Below are 17212 nucleotides of genomic sequence, written 5' to 3' on the forward strand. Positions count from 1 at the left end.
TTAGCATGTCAGCTTTTATTAGCAACTCTCATTAATTATTGCGAGTGGAACACAGCACGGTTACAGAACTGACGATGTCATAAACACTGAATACAAATAAAGAGGTCGGGTCTTCGCGGTACTTAGCAGCAAATACATTTGAAATAAAACGAAACCAATGTCAACGTACTCGTTGCTCATCATCCTGAACAAAATCGAGCAAAACGGAGGCTGTCAGTTGGGTCTAATAATCCAAGCTTGCTTCGTCTTCTATTCTCCACCAGAGACACCTTTTATGAGGTAATTATTAAAAGACGCGCGCTGTCGCTAGTATGCAAATATCAACTCAGTGAAAACTTTCCGATGAAAGCTTCCACCTTTGCAACACAAGGAACTCAGTGAACTCGCTGTTCGTTATGTGTATAACGTTATTTGCTTGTAGGGGAACACCGATTTTCTGTTGGCGTCCGCTTGTAAGAGAAAGAAATATGAATTCATTTTGTGATTTAAAAGTTTCAGTATTTTATTTAATTCACTGATTCTCGTTATGGGATACTAAATGACAGCAAATTGTCTAGAAACGTCTTGAATCATACTATCAGATCAGATTATCTTAAAGGTATAGTGTCACCTCTTTCCAATTTTGCCAGTTAGAGGTGGCCGCTTTTTAAAAGCAGCGCCCTCACATGGGCATTTTGAATACCAAGGAACGCCCCTTTGACCATATATGGGCATATTTAGATTACAGGTGACTGTATACCTTTCATGTAACAGCGATTTAAAGCAGCGACGTATCGTTATGTTTGTGTGTATATGTGTGTATGTGTATATATATACTATATATATATATATATATATATATATATATATATATATGCATCCCTCTAGCACAGGCTCAATTGAAATTAGTTGCTCGTTAGAAGTGACAACTCTGCATTAATTATTACTGATTATTATCGGAAGGGTATTCGGAACTGCGCCTAAAGGTCGTATGGGACCCACACGACCAATGTAAACACTGTATCCAAGTTGGCGATTGATGAAAATTAACGGCTATTTATCATAATGCGAATCGTAAAATGTAAATGCTTCAACTATGTTGATGTGCTGCATCTAGATCGCGTACTGTTTGCAATGTATTGTTTGTAAAAAGAATGTCGGACAAGCGCAGTTCTGAAGACCCCTCCCTTTTAATTGGGTTAACATTGATTGACGATGTGTATCATCGTCCTAAGACTAAGACTTTATGACCTATTTTCACTAAGCACATTTTTCAAACATTAACCATGAAAATCTAATTGAAACTTTTCGTGCTATAAGTAATACGTGAGCTTTCGTCACCAAGTGTTACAACAGAAACGTCAGGAAAAATAAGTCTGAGCGACTAATTAAAGTATGTGAAAACAAATCAATGATCAAACTATGAACAAAATTTAACATACACTTAAAAAGCTACTGATGCATCAAGAAGAATCTCTACTCTATCCACAGTAAGTACGGACATCTTGTACCATCTCCCTAAAAGGGCACACACAGAAAAAATGAAGTAATTAACGGGCATGGCGCAAGACCAATCTCCCTTTGTATAAAAACAAACTACTCTCTGCAACCTGGTTAAGTAAATACCTGCTAGTACAACAAACATGTTTTGATGATCTGCAATTAATATTTCAAGATTGTATGATCAATAGTTGGAACTTTATCGAAGATTGTAGGACTACTACTACATAGAAAAGAAACTCTACTCTATCCACAGTACTGACATCTTGGATTAACTAGCTAAAAGTGCACACACAAAGAAATTACATAGAATTGAAGGGCATGGCGTAAGACCATGATTGACGTCTATTTTAGCGTAGGAAAAATAATAATCCATAGCAGTATAAAATACCTATGTTTGATTATTTTGAAGACACAATACTTCGAAATAGGCGATATGCAGTAAAAACGTGACCTAATATAAAATTACGGTCGACAGATAAAAAAATTGAGAATTGTTGGCTACATCACGACAAGGCGTTTCAATATGAAAAGCTAACCTGCGAAAAGTCAAAACCACATAAACGCTTCAATTGCACTCGTGCTTTTACCAAGAATATAAGGTTTGACACATTTTTGACTCAATTCTATAAAAATGTTCTAGAATATAAAACTATAATGAATCATATTAAAAAAACAAAATTGAGAGTCCTTGATATACTTTTTTTCTGCAATAATATCCAGCATGAATAAAATGACATGTATCTTACTAGCAGTAGTTAAGTGCTTTTAACTTGCCTGAACATGAATCAAACCCGATACATCCAGCATCTGTGTGACAACACTTTTTATAAAGGGCACATTTGATGCAACGCTTAACGCAGCTTTAAAAATGTTAACATTTTTCAAGCTTTTACCTTCGACAGATTATTCGTCTAGAAATGCCTTGAATCATACTCTTTAATTATGTTAATGTCACGGCAATGTCCAACAGCAACGTCCTTGTTATGTTTATATATTGTGCAGCCCTCTAGATAGATTGATTTCAGATAGTAAATAGAAATTATTGGACTCTTCAGAGTCTTTGAGGTGACAACTCTGGATCAAAACCGTATAGTTTAAGGAGATAGTCGTCGGAACTGCGCTCAAAGGTCAAGGTCGTATAGGACCCATACGACCAATGTAAACATGTCATGGAGTTGGCGATTGATTACAGTTAAAATATGTTTGTCATAATGTAGGACTACATCGTAAATTTCAATGTTGCAGCTATGCTGATTGATGCATCTAGATATCGTGCATGAACTACTTTGTTTGCAAAGAAGAATGTCGACAAGTGCAGTTCGGAAGATCCCCTCCCTTTAATTAGATTAACATTGATTGACGATATGTAATAGCGTCCTAATAGACTCTATGACTTTTTTAATCAAGAGCACATTTTCAAAAGTTAACAATGAAAGTCTAATCATGAAACTAGAGACTGTGAAGATTTCAGTGCTAAAAGTAATGCGTGAGTAATTGCTACTCTCTAATACTTTAGGAAACAACGACCGACGAGCGACTAATTAAAGTGTGCGGAAAAAAAACAATGATCAAACCATGAACGAAGTTTAACATTATCTTAAAAATTACTGCTCCATCGAAAAGAAGCTCTACTCTATCCACAGTAGGTACGGACATCTTCGATTAACTAGATAAACGTGTGAGTACAGAAAGAAATAACAACAATATAGGGGCATGGCGTAAGACCAATCTCCCTTACTATTAAAATAAACAATGCTATAAAACCTGGTTGTGTAAAAATGCTACTGGCACAACAAACATGTTTTGACGACTTGCAATGAATGCTCCAACATTGTATGATCAATAGTTGAAAACTAAATCAAAGATTGAAGGACTACTGTTTCATGAAAAAAATCTCTACTCATCCACAGTACGAACATCTTGGATTAACTAGTTAAAAGGGCACACACAGAAAGAAATAACATCCAATAACTGAACACTTCAAGTACCTGAAACTATTTGTTCATTTTCAATAGTGAACGTCTGACTTTAAAACTGCAGAAAATGTTAACAAAATTCCACAGAGAAATATGTCGGTAACAATTTCACCACGTATAAAGTCAATTTCTCACGAATAACGTCTATCTTGCAAAATGTGACACAAGCCGACCTGCAGATTGACAAAAGGTTTACCTGGCTCAGTTATTAGCTCCAGGCTCTTTGTAAGACAGTTGCGATTTCGAATAAAGCAAGACAAATTTGTTGGTTTCACTAATTTCCCTACATTTACAACACTAACGTTCATCAAACAGGGAAAACTATGCAGACCCAGCAAAGCCGTGTGCAATGACATACGAACAAAGTGAGCATGCAATGACTAAGATTCTCCACAATGCTTGCCCTATAACATTTAGGTACTAGCTCCGCTTCTGGCTCAGTGACTAACCATGGAGGTAGAAGAGAACTTTTTACCTCCATGGACTGACGTACGCGTGACGTAAAAATAAAGTCACGGAGGTTACTATTAAAGTAATTTCTGTCACGGTATCAACCGATGCGCGATGGTCAGCTATTAGCCCTACAGCCGATATGAGTCGTCGCCTATGACTACGCTGTAGCCGTATTATAGCCCTGCCACGCAGAGAGGAGTAGCGCGTGAGTAGAAGCCAAAGAAGTAGCCTAGGCCCTTCTTTTATTGTACATATGGTCTTTGGCCCTTGCAAACTTTGCAGCCACCTAAGTCTGTGTACGGTGATTTGTGTTCGTCCACAGTGTTTCCCTCTATTGTGGTGCAGGGTAACAGTGTGAACGGCACATGTACACAAAGGTCCACACAGCATCAGAAAAACATTTTTTTCTCTTTAGAGAGGAATTGAATGCATACAATTTACTGACAATTGGCACCTAGTTAAAGCTTGTGGCAACTTCTTAAGAACACAAACGGATCCTGAAGCATTTCCTCTAGTATTAACAATCCATGTAGGCACAGATCTTGTCCATGATGTAGGTGAAATCATAGTTTTTTCACTCGATGGATTACACTATGTGGATTGGTGGGACACCATGGAATTTAGTTTTCTTTTTTCGGCCTAACCACGTGTGTTGCAAATTTGATTGTATTTTTATCTTTACTGAACTGATATAACCGGTACCTACTTTAACAATTTAATGTCGATTTGTTGCAGTTCTAGCCCCCACCCCCACCCGCAACATCCCCTACGGCTTCTCTATATTCTCGTCGCGAAACATCCGAGTTTTAGCGTGGCGATTGAGTCATTTGTTGCATGGAGCTACCGCTGTTGTTGTGTCACGTCACGGTGAAAACATATGACCGAAGTTCGGATTTTTCGACTGCCATACTGTACAATATATTCAACGTTTCGATATAGATAATTGTTCAGTCACGGTTCTAATGTATGTCACACAATTTCTGTATCGTTTGCTGTCTTGTAGCGTCTGATCTCAATTAAATCCACCCCTATGTTAAAACCCACTGAGAAGGAACTCGGCATGGCGTCTCAAACGAAACTTTTTAGTATTGTAACAGCTTTTTGTAGTTTAAAACATAGACAGTAGAGGGGACTTCCCTCTATACTGTTTGTTTAGAACTACTATTATATAGGCAACATGATATCTGATCAGTAAATAGGCCTAGGGGTAATTACAATGCTCAGAACCGCCATTTTATACAATCACATACGTGCTTCGTGAAAGGTGTCAAACATTGGGCTGATCGAACATTTATAGATAAACATCGAGAACAATAGTATGTGTTATAATCCCAAGCAGGCCAGTTTCTGTGTGGGGAAAAGTTGGAACAACGTATGAAAAGTTGACTTCTTTACCTACAAAGCATTTCAATATTTTGGATTTGCCCCTACCCCCTCAGCACAAGACAAAAGCTACCGAAGGTAGCCAGAATTATTGTATTACAGCTTATAGGAGGCATCCTAAAGTAAAATACTTTCTCAAAATGACTTCAGACGATTCATCTTTTTCTGCATTATATTGATAATCGTTTCTAAAAGAGGTGATGTTGCGACATCTAGAAATGGTCAAATATGCACAAACCAGCATGAAAAATGTTTCCTTGCTTAACTAAGATTAATCAGATCTTAATCTATCTTTCACACACAGCATTCTCTCTTGAAGGCTGTATGCGTGTCTGTGATTGCAATGCAGCTACGAAGCATTTCCTTCATATCTTGCGCTCTCTTGAAGGCATAATCGTAGTTACTGAACACTCCAGTGATGTGATCTGCCCATTGGCGGACGTCGCGTTCCTTTTCTTTATCAGTCACGACGACATCGACAATGACGGCAGCCGCTTTGTCTGGATCAATGTACTTCTTGAGGAACTTTGCAAGCCCCGAGTTGCTGTTTACAAGGACCGGTATTCCCGCTGCAACGGCTTCCAGACCAAACATACCATAAGGCTCGACACGAGATGGGACTAGGCAAAGATGGCTTTCCTGTAAGGCAGCTTTGATCTGCTCTATTGACCCATTAGGGACCACTTTCCAGTCCAAGTAACCACTAGTGACATGCTCGTTGATGTAATCATGTGCTGACTGTGCTTGCCCTATTTGAGCACCGGTAATTTTCCAAACCAAAGGAGACAAGGTTGGCCTCGATTTCTTTATACCGTCTGCACTCTCACTCAGGCCACGCGCGATGACATCGTATCCATTCAAATGGGCCACATTACCTATTCTTCCATATGTAAGAATCTGAGGTTGGCTTTCAGTTGATGGTTTCTTGATTGTTAACTGAAAGAATGCTTCGTCAGGCATGGGTAGGAATAGCTCATGTTTCACTGATGTCAGCATGCTGAACTGGTTTTCAAAGTGATGGTATACACGTGGTCCAACGGAGAAACAACATTTGATCTACCAACATCGTTACAGAGGATAGCTTCCTTCTCCTGCACTCTCGTAGGTGTAAAATTGTCTCTATTGACTTCAGTGTCTTCCGGTAAAACATGGTTGAAAAGGATCACTTTCTTACCCGGGAAGCATTCTCTCTGTATATCAAGTGCTGCCTTTGAGGTTGTCGTTAGATGACCTATCACAACGTTGACACCTGGCATGTGTTTGAGTGATGGATAGTGGTACGAATGATATTTAGTCAGCCAGACTAGACTTGGTTTGTCGTCTGTACCTTCATCATCAATTGGCAGCATGAGTTGAACTTCCTGTGATGCTGCATCTTGCTGTTCTTTCTCGTTTGCCTCAATGACTGTAGCGTGTACCTTTTGACCCGTTTTTGCAGCGAGGCTAGATGTAAGTCGGTGGATGGCCGCTAAGCCACCTTTCTCATTGCTCCACTCGTGTCCAACAGTAAGAACACTGCTGATCCTTTGAATAAACAAAGCATAACAATGTAGAAGATGTCAGAAGCAAAGGGACAAACCGTATAAAGTGATAAAATAGCATGATCCGGGCGAATGAAATGACTGTTAATGTGCTGAAGATAATATTAAAAAAATTATATACCTGTTACATCTTGATTCTGGCTGACTTATATCAAGGTTTGCAACTGACAGGTTCAGGACATTATCTGCAGCCGTACCATCTTTTGTAGATTTTCCTAAGGATGAAATAGCAGTAAAATTGTTATGGTCTGTTCAATTAAACACGAGGTAAGTGTGTAAATGCACATAAAATGCCACACTAACTATAACATTAATGTAGTTAACTTCAACGTATTCCATATATACTCCATGGTATCTTTACAAAATATTAGGACTGAGGTAATTTACATCAAATGCAAATGTACACAGCTCATGTTTACAATATTTGTTTCATCTCCTCATGTAAATGTTTCTACTACCTAATTAGATACTTTATCTCAATGCCCCATGTAAATTACAATTTTCTGAGATTTTAATGTGTATTGCTGACGACATTTCAGAATCTTACCTACGCCATACCACAGTTGGAGATCACAATCGATCACTTCCGTAGCACTTCTCTCGCAGATAACCTTTGCCTTCCCTTCCCTGATCGCGACACATCGATCATCTGTATCTTCTGATCCGGGTAATAAATCTCCTTCATGATGACTTGCACACGGACACTTGATGCATACTTGATATGTCAAGTTTGGGGTGTAGGTATCAATTAGGTGCTCCAATTCCTTTTCAACTGCACTCCTCACATTACTCAGATGCCGTGCCTTAAACCCTCCTCGATTCTGTGTGCCTGGAATGATAAGTGCATTAAGCTCAATATCTGATCCATCCTTGCATAGGGTTACATGGAAATCTTCATTCTCGATGAATATGCGAGTTCTGTGTTTTCTGAGGACCATTGCTTGGTTAGGCCATTTCTTCAAGCAACGGACTACCAGACGATAAAAAAGTCCTTCGGGCAGGAAATTTCCATGAAAATGGAAATAAATAGGAATACATGATGTGCTTCCAGCCGGACAGACGGCACCATTTTTCCCCGAGGCATCTCTTCGTAGGAGGCTCGGTAAGTAGTACACGGGTGTATCGACGTTTCTTTCTGGCATCCTGAAGAGAATGTCGTACATTTCCATTGTTGCCAGAAGAACTGCCTTGTCTTGCAATCGATCATGACGTTTCAGTAGATAATCCAGTAATTCTTCGTGTAATCTGCCTTCATGGTGTAACTCATCAATCAGGCTGCATACTTTGGGGGGAACATACTCTACTTGTTCCTTATAAGTCAAGGACTGATTGATTAAAATCGTGAATAGATTGACCAACCATACGACGTCCAAGATTATGGTGTCTTTCAACTCGGGTATTGACGTGAAGTGCAGTATTTCTCCGACGCTATGAAAAAATGCCAAAGCATCGCTTATTTCTTTTTTTGTCATTTCCAACTTCTCTCCGATCGCCTTCGCTTCTTCCAGAGCTATCTTCTGTTTTCGAAGCTGCCTCATCGACAATTCCAGCCGTATCCACTTCACTGGTACCTCTCCCAGGAAGAAGTACTCCATGGCGTAATCTTGTATACACTTTCGAAGTTTTTCCATCTCTGAATCTTTGTTCCTTGATTTGTTGTCAATAGCAATCATACCAACAAGGTGAGCATTAACTGCCTTTGTAGCGTTTTTCCTCAGGTGTTCATTGATTTCTTTTAGACGTTTCCTAACCTCTTTTTCAACGTCTGTGTCCTGAGAATCAGATTGGCTATTACCCTAGAAGTCAAGCAAAATGTAATTTGATCAAGACGGTATGATAGAATCACTTTGAAAATCTTATAAACACATATGAGCGTAATGTGTACGTAATGAACCGAGGCGTTTGATTAATACAACACTGCTTTAAAATAGCTATTCAATTTGTCACCAGTTTTTATCGATCACATCATGCGAAAGTCCTTTATTTGAAGACCGTGGATAACTGAAACCTGGCAAACAAAATTCAACGCGTTTGAGAGGGAACTCAGGGCTCTCTTTCGATTATCACACGCAAATTTGTACAAACTATCTGCTACGTATGAACTATTGACACGGTACATACGCGTCACACTCAGTCATCGTCAACATTTTGTTCGTCAACATTTTGTTTTGAAATATTTGTTGCTTAAAATCTGTAACCAGTCAAATCTTTAAAAAGGGTATTTCAATAGTTTATTGTGTTTGAAGGGCATTTAAATCACAATGTCGTCGTTAGAATTTCGCATGTTTTGAGGAAAGGGGATTGACTCAAACGCAGTTAGTTTCGTTTGCCATGCGCGTGTTTTAATTATCTATGGCGCCTTATCGAAAGTTGGTGTGTTTGATCCTTCTAAGATTAGACAGCTCACATTCAATTAGTCTTTAGATGACTTCAAAGCTTCAACACAGCAAAGAATTACAAGATTTAATGTTTCTATGCATCAATCTATTCTCAAAAGCCATACCTGCTGAAGAAGGTCTTTTTTCGTTCCTAAAAGGATAACTGGAGGTGCAGATGTGATTACTTGTTTTCCATCTGGGCATTTCATGTGAATGTCAGATCCAGGTTTGACATGGGTATGTATTGAATTCATCCAAAAGCTGAGGAAATCTGAAGCAAAATGAATGATTATCAAAGCAACTTGTAGGAGGATGCAGGTGTACATAATTTTACCCAGAGAGCCAGTCAAATGACATAGCGATAACATTACCTTAATAAGTTTACATGTAGTCTACCTCAGGCCATTGTATAAGAACAATGAGATCAGAAAAGGCGACAATTTACTTGGTATCTTCGGAAGCTGTCCCCAAAAGCGAGTAAATTAATATATTTCAATGACTTCAAATATCACCATTGATACGAACGTGTTTACAGACGTTTCAAAATATAAGATTGCATAATTCACAGAAATTTTGCCTATGATGGCAAGATTACGTACTCTTTTCTTTCCACTCGTCTTCAACACCAGATGTCAAAACATCATCAAGTGGTTTTGTCAGGTCAGTCACTAGGAGAAAAATAACTCGATCGCCAAGAAACACCTGTGAAAGAAATTGAGAGAAACGAAAATACCCTCGAGAAATTCACAAGGGGAACATTACATAAGAAAGACAAGACAGGATAATGATGGCAGATATAGGATAAAAATAAGAGGCGTGGAAATACTGAAAAACAGAAATACTGATCAAGGAAAGTATTGAAATAAATTCTTTTTGTTTTTTAAACCAGTTTAGTTAAGTATTTTTAACTTTTGGAACATAGAATCACCTGCGTCTATAGGACCACATGGTCGTTTTCAATTTTCATGGTACTTGAGAAAAGCAATGTTTGTTGAGAAGCTGAGACCGTTTTAAAGTCTAGGTACTTCGATACACCAATAAAGTTTTATCTTCTAGTGGCATATTTATTTGACAATTATGCTCTTATGTTGAGGGGAAAATTCACACATACACACCTGATGGGTTATATAATAAACGCTTTGTCCTGCAAAATCCCACAAGCTGAAGTAAATGTCGGGTTCGTCGACATCAGAAGCTTTTTCCAATCGCTGGCTTAGTCTTGCTTCAACATCTTTAATTTTTTCTCCTTTTAACTTTACCGCATCTATCACATCTGCAACTTTTGCTGGGACTAATTTGCTTCTTTTCCTCAAAGACGTCGATTTTATCTTTGCCACTCCATGAATCAAAACATCTCCGAGTATCTTCTGTGTTTCCTCAATTGATTTTTGACCTTGGTATATCTTTTCACCACTCTCTAGGTTAGAACGATACTTGCAATGTTATGACCGTTTAATAATACCGTGGTTTCAATCGGTTTCGAACTCACAACTTACGGTACCCGGTCACCGAGAAGCCACAGACAAAACCGCTCGGCCGAATCCCCAATCCCAAAAAGATTGGTTCAATAATCGAGCTAAGTTGTTACAACTTTTCTGACTGCGACCCCTCAACACGCTGTAGAGTTCGTGAAGCAATCACGATCGTACGCTCACTATCACACATCGCACACAAATTTTATCGAAGCGAAGCAATGAATACATCGCTTAAACTGGGCGAAAGACAGGCTCGGGGGACAATTCTGTCCATCACCGGAGCTATTAAACCAGGGTAGAAAATACGGTGGTTTCAATAGGGTTCGAACTCACAAGGTACGGTACCCAGTCATCTAGTGGAGAAGCCTCAGACAAAACCGCTCGGCCACCTCAAATCTCAAAAAGATTGGTTCAATAATCTGTGGCACTTTGCAGCCACTCAATTTTCTAATTTAGGTATTACATTAGAAAATAGAAATTAGGCTAATAATCAATTTTTAAACGTTTCTTCAGGTTGATGAAGCGCAGTTTGGTTCTTTTCGAAATGAACAAGTTTTCAACGCTGATGAAATTATGAGAAATTGGTAAAAACCCTTGTGAGGATGGTACTTTGCGGCCAATATGTATTTCATTTCTAAACGTCATCGTAAATGCAAGTTATCTTAGAAACATGCCTATTTTTATTTATGTTAGGTAACTCTGTGCAGTGTGGTGTTTACCTTTCAAAACTGCAAGTGGGAATTGGCGACTGCAACCTAATTTCCAATTTGCCACTTTTCGATTTCCTATTTGAGTTTGGGCGTGGTCTATGCTAAGGAGAGGCGGAGCATGAGATGAGCTATCATGACATCTAGATTGATACATGTTACCTGTGGAAACGCAGCTATCTGTTGGCGAGGTAGCGTGCGTCGCTTTGCTGGTCATACCCCGCCACGGCGGGGTTGACCTTTTTATGACCCGCATAGCGACACACGCTACCCCGCAAACAGATAGCTGCGTTTCCACAGCTAGGTATATGTCTAAGCATTCCCGTGAATATTACGATAAGGCTAATTGTAATTGAGTTCGCGGCCTAATTACAAATCAGCCTGCTCTTCTACGTTTTTTGGAAGTATTTCTGACAGAAATGAAAGGATTGCGTCATTGAATTGTTCATTTTCTCCACTGTTATAGCATTACATGCCCATACAACTACTCGGGTGGCAAAATTAGATTGATTTAGATTATTTTATTCAGTCACAGGAAGTTGTCCTATCCTGAAATATCATGCCGGTCAAGATAGTCAACATCGAGACTGTTAAGTTGTTCAACTTGAGTTTAATGTTGAACCATTGGCTGTCTTAATTGAGTTGCCAGCACTCAGCTGTGATCATCTGCTGCAGAGCGGAAACATCAGCCGACCACCAAAAAATCAACTCTATGAAAGTTCATGAAGTTGGAACATTGTCTGGCAGGAGGTCAGACTTGTAGTCAAAACAATGACACCACCACCAGATCCAAACACTCCACGCTTGCTGATATGCACGCATTTTCATGTTACCTCATTAAATAAAACATAATTCTTTGACGATCGACTTGTCGCGTTACAATTTAATTTACATGTAATATATGCACAGTGTCTCAGAGCGGTTGATTCCACAGGCTCTTGACTCAATGTAGACGAACTGCCAGCCGTCACTGATGCAATAGCATCGGTGATGGCTGGTGGTTTGCCTACATTAGAGCCTGTGGTTGATTTGCTTATAACTTTCACTACTGACCATGCTAGCCACACACCGCCGTAGTTGACAGTGCTTTTCGACAACGTCGGCGCCTGCAATGCTCGCGGCGCGCACACCCACTGAGGTATGCAACATTGGCGTGGGACAGGTCAAGCCAAGGAAAAGAAAGTAGCAAAACGTTTAAGAAAACATTCAACACGCAGAGTATGTTCATCATTTACGTCAGGGGGAATCCCAATAGACCACGCCTAAACTCAAATACAAATTAGGATTTTTGATCGAATTTGCAGTTTGCTTTTGGACATGGCATATGGCCATTCGGACATCGATAAAGTGAAATGCGATTTGACAAACGAATTTCGGAAAGTTAAAAGGAAAATAAAGAAATATTAGCTGAACAGAATTTTGAAAAAGCAAAATTCTGATTGGCCGCAATGTACCATCCTCACAAGGCTTTTTACTTATTTCTCACACTTTAACTTGCGGCAAAATCTAATATGTTTAGAAAAGGGCCAAATTCGCTTCATCTGCTCGCCTAAAATATTTGAAATTTGATAATTACCCTTCATTCTGTTTTTTAATTATATACCTAAATTAGAAAATGGACTGGCCGCAAAGCGCCACGGATTTTCAATAACCAAGTAAAGTCGAATGCCCTTCGATTTCACAAGTGCCTAAAAACGCATACTCAATCTGTGGCACTTTGCGGCCACTTCATTTTCTAATTTAGGTATTCAATTAAAAACAGAATGAAGGGTAATTATCACATTTCAAATCTTAAAATAGGCACGCTTCTAGGATAACTAGCATTTACAATAACGTTTACAAGTGAAATACTGATTGGCCGCAAAGTACCATCCTCAGAAGGGTTTTTACCAATTTCTCATAATTTCACCACCGTTGAAAACTTGTTCATTTCGAAAAGGACCAAAATGCGCTTCACCAACGCGAAGAAACGTTTAAAAATGATTACTAGCCTAATTTCTATTTTCTAATGGAATACCTAAATTAGAAAATGTAGTGGCCGCAAAGTGCCACGGATTATACTCACAGTTGCAATATTCAATTTTAGTATATGTTGTACGTTTGTTTGAAAGACAACTGCACATGCAAACTATAACAAGTCATGGCATGCGCATTCTTTTAAACAATTATAGTTCTGCGACTTGAATCTTGGAAAAAAATACTGACAAATGTACGTACCATCGGGTAGGTAAACCTGTTTATGATGGTAAGTAAACCTGTTTATGCAACGATTTTCTTATTTCTTACATGATTCAACTTACATTTTCTTACCTTTCAGATGCCTTCACAAAGTTATTATTTCCATTAATTGAAAATAACATAATCGAAACCAATTTGGGATAATTGGATTTCGTTGTAATTTTGGTTTCATCCTCAAATTTAAGTTCATCTACTAGTTTTTCCAATTCACTTGTTTTTATTGGTAATTTGTGATATTGCGACTTTAAAGGAACATTTTCCGCACAATTAGAAGATCCTATCACCCAAATCATTGGTTTCAATCGTGTTCAAGTATGTTCCGTGAATTGACATGTTAGGAAACTGCCTGCCATCTGTATTAGGACTTAAAATAATTTCATCATTGAATCTCGTTGAATTGTAAGATCCGTTCGTTGATATGTTTAAGCCATAGAGTGGTTTGTCAAAGTGACTATGACAAGGAGTTATGTGCATCTATTCATATCTGTGTTCTCTTTCTCTTCTTCACAGCAAAAGTGTGTGCACAAACGGTAATGCATTTTTGATATTCCGAACGTCCCTGACATTGGTGTTTTAATTTGTACATCGTATAAAGATAAGGGAGCCGTCTTTATTTACGGCCTGGGGGTCGGAGGAATTTCATCGGAAACTCCAAATAGCTCAGAAATTTTGACTGATTTCCCTCATCCACTTAGAAAAGTTAATACCAATACATGTCTTTGTAAAATTTGTAAGAAATACAGCAATAGTGAAGACCTTTCAAATCCTAATGTACCATGCTAGATTATCATCAGTTATCTCATGACGGTTGAAAAGAGGTGACACCAACAAAAAAAATTCAAACTGACAACAAAATACACTGATATAAAAACTCACGTTATAACCAGAATCCAACCATATAGTATTGTTTAATTTGGATGGGTATCATAACAGGGTTTTCTCTGGGATATCTAACTGAGCAGACTTTGAAAGTACATGGGAAGAACACGCGAGAGACAGAGAGGGAAGTGTCAGAGGGGTAGGGGTTCCCTTCCCTGAGTGGAAAATTTTAAGAAATTGATGTGTGCAATGGTGCCATCTGGTGCAATCTGAGACGTGTTTTTAATTGCCATTTATCCTTTTGATATACCATCTGAGAAATTGATATGTGAAATGGCGCAATCTGAGAGGTATTTAAATTTATTTCGCACCAAAAATTGAGTAATCCCCTTCTTCCTCTCCACATTTTAAGCAACCCCACTTGAAGTTTTCAATTTTTTGAATCCCCTTACTTTCCTCCGAACCCCTAGGCCGTAAATAATGACGGCTCCCTAAAAGGGTTGCGACAGGGAACAAGCCCTTTTGCTTATTATGCGCATCATCAATGGAAAAGTAAACCTTTTCTTAAAGTCTGAACGGAATAGGCATGTATGCGATCTTACTTTCATGCTTTTTCAAATTTCATCACAATGCAACGTGTGCTGCTAGTCAAAACTATTTTGAGTTTGAGTGTTCATCACAGGCAGATTTCATGTCTGCAACACTCAACACAGCAACAAAGGTACGTCGAATTCAAATTGCGCTTAAATTTCATAAAATATACATCTCTGTTAAAAAAATTAATTCATTTATGAAAATCTTTCAGCAAATCAAGCTTCATCACAAGGAAAACTAAATGGCTTTGAAAGAGTATAATTGTCATCAGATGAAATCACACGCTATTAAACACACTTCGTCACGTGCAAATCACTTATGAGCTCGAAGTACATCGACGCCATGCAAACTGTCCATAAGCCTGCCGCACACGAATGAAGTTAGCTGAGCAAACTTTATCCGAGGCTGTTTGCTAAGCAAGTTTACTTTCGTGTGCGGGCGTTTTTTCGTGAGTTTTTCCTCTTAAGCCGTTAAGCCAAATATTGATCATGCTTAATAATTTTTGCCTCGCGAGGCAAATTACTCATCGTGTGCGAAGGAGAAAGTGATTTTCCGCATGTCTTTTATAACTAAAGTGCGCGTGTGGAGATCATATGACACTCCAAAATGACAGCTACCTGCGGTGCAATATACTGCGAAGGCCGTTAAAATACATGGCAGACAAGATACATTGGCCTATCTTTCTTATGCGTAAAGCAGCCTGCGCTGTGTATCGAACCACAAGCAACTACGTTTTCAATGCTATGGACCAGGCTATGGGCGTCATTTTGCATTGTCATGTGATCTCCACACGCGCGCTTTAATAAAGAGACGTGATGAAAATCACTTTCGCCGGCGAAAACGGTAAGGAAGTTGCCTCGCGAGGCAAAAAGTATCAAGACTGTTTAATATTTTGCTCAACGGCTCGAGAGGAAAATATCATGAAAAAATCGCCTGCACACGAGAGTAAACTAGCTGAGGAAACAACCTCGAATAAAATTTTGTTCAGCTAATTTCTCTCGTGTGCGACAGGCTTTAGGGTAAATAAGGTTCCACGTACATCAAATACACATTTAGGTAGACAGACTTCCGACGATTGCACTTAATAGATAATTGTTTACAATCATAAATTGAAAAGTATAAAATGTGTGCATCTGCAGATAAGGCGATTGATGTTAATGACTGTATTTTCTTACATTACATAAAAGTCGGCGAGTAATCAATTTTCTCGACAACAATTTAGCTTTAGCAGAAAATAAATATAAAAAAAATATTGTTTGACAGAAATTCAGAGGCTTGATCATCTTTAAGATCCGTGTCTATTGTCATTCAAATCGTGTGCCCTATATACTGGATTTGAACAAAATGTGTAATGATTTCGATCGCATTGTATTTATTTGTTTACGAAAATCTTTAACCTTAACTCAGTCACATATAATTTATGTGTAAAGGGACAAAAACTAAAATGCGCAAAATATTTAACCTTTTTATTTTGCATTCCACAATGGACTTTTTACGATTTGTTTTTAAATTTGTTATTTGCAAACCAAAGTTGTTGTGTTTTTTATTTTTCCCATATTGATGCTTAGAAATTGTTGAATACGTTGATGAAAAAACTCGAGCGTCACCAAACATTCTTATGTATAGTATTAAAAGCATAAATATCACTGTGTAACCCTCCCAATGGATTTTTCATTTGTGGCGTTTGAACTATATTAATTTTTCATACTCTTAATTATCCTTTATACTGTACTCATCTCACAAGTTACAGGTATCATAGGTATGATTCTATAGTCCTTAAAATGGGGAAAAACAGCAACTGTTTCTGAATACTACTAAATATAGGGAAATTGTCCATGCTTCATTACAACATGCCACGTATTCCTATGAGAAGTGCTGTTTACTTAAAATATTGCAATTTTAGGGCTCTCAGATAACAACAGGTAGTTTTATTTTCCCCAGCTGTTTTCATTTACGTCATATAGGGGCATGTGTAATTTTAACAGTCTGCCTTGACAGACATTTTCTGATGAGTTATAAAATGGCTCGATCACCGTTAAGCAGACCATCGTTTGAATCTGCTATTTGTATATGTAGAAGTCATTTTAGTGTAAGTATATGGTAGATATATGCAGATTCAAATCTAACTTTCTTCGCTCTTACCACAACGGAATTAATTTCTTTTGG

The 17212-nt window shown here is 38.4% G+C and overlaps 1 protein-coding gene across 1 annotated transcript in view; it reads right to left on the reverse strand.

Annotated features, from left to right (window-relative positions):
* Positions 1 to 6283: 6283 nt before the first annotated feature.
* LOC139132153 (uncharacterized) overlaps positions 6284 to 17212 on the reverse strand; it is a 46494-nt gene continuing 35565 nt past the window's right edge. The window contains exons 3-8 of the mRNA XM_070698543.1: positions 10329 to 10630; positions 9813 to 9915; positions 9339 to 9484; positions 7383 to 8631; positions 6957 to 7050; positions 6284 to 6818 (exon numbers count right to left, since the gene is read on the reverse strand). Of these exons, the coding sequence (XP_070554644.1) occupies positions 6284 to 6818; positions 6957 to 7050; positions 7383 to 8631; positions 9339 to 9484; positions 9813 to 9915; positions 10329 to 10630 (2429 nt within the window). The remainder of the gene's footprint in view (positions 6819 to 6956; positions 7051 to 7382; positions 8632 to 9338; positions 9485 to 9812; positions 9916 to 10328; positions 10631 to 17212) is intronic.

The sequence above is a fragment of the Ptychodera flava genome, chromosome 4, assembly GCF_041260155.1.
Source record: "Ptychodera flava strain L36383 chromosome 4, AS_Pfla_20210202, whole genome shotgun sequence".
NCBI classification, from domain to species: Eukaryota; Metazoa; Hemichordata; class Enteropneusta; family Ptychoderidae; genus Ptychodera; species Ptychodera flava.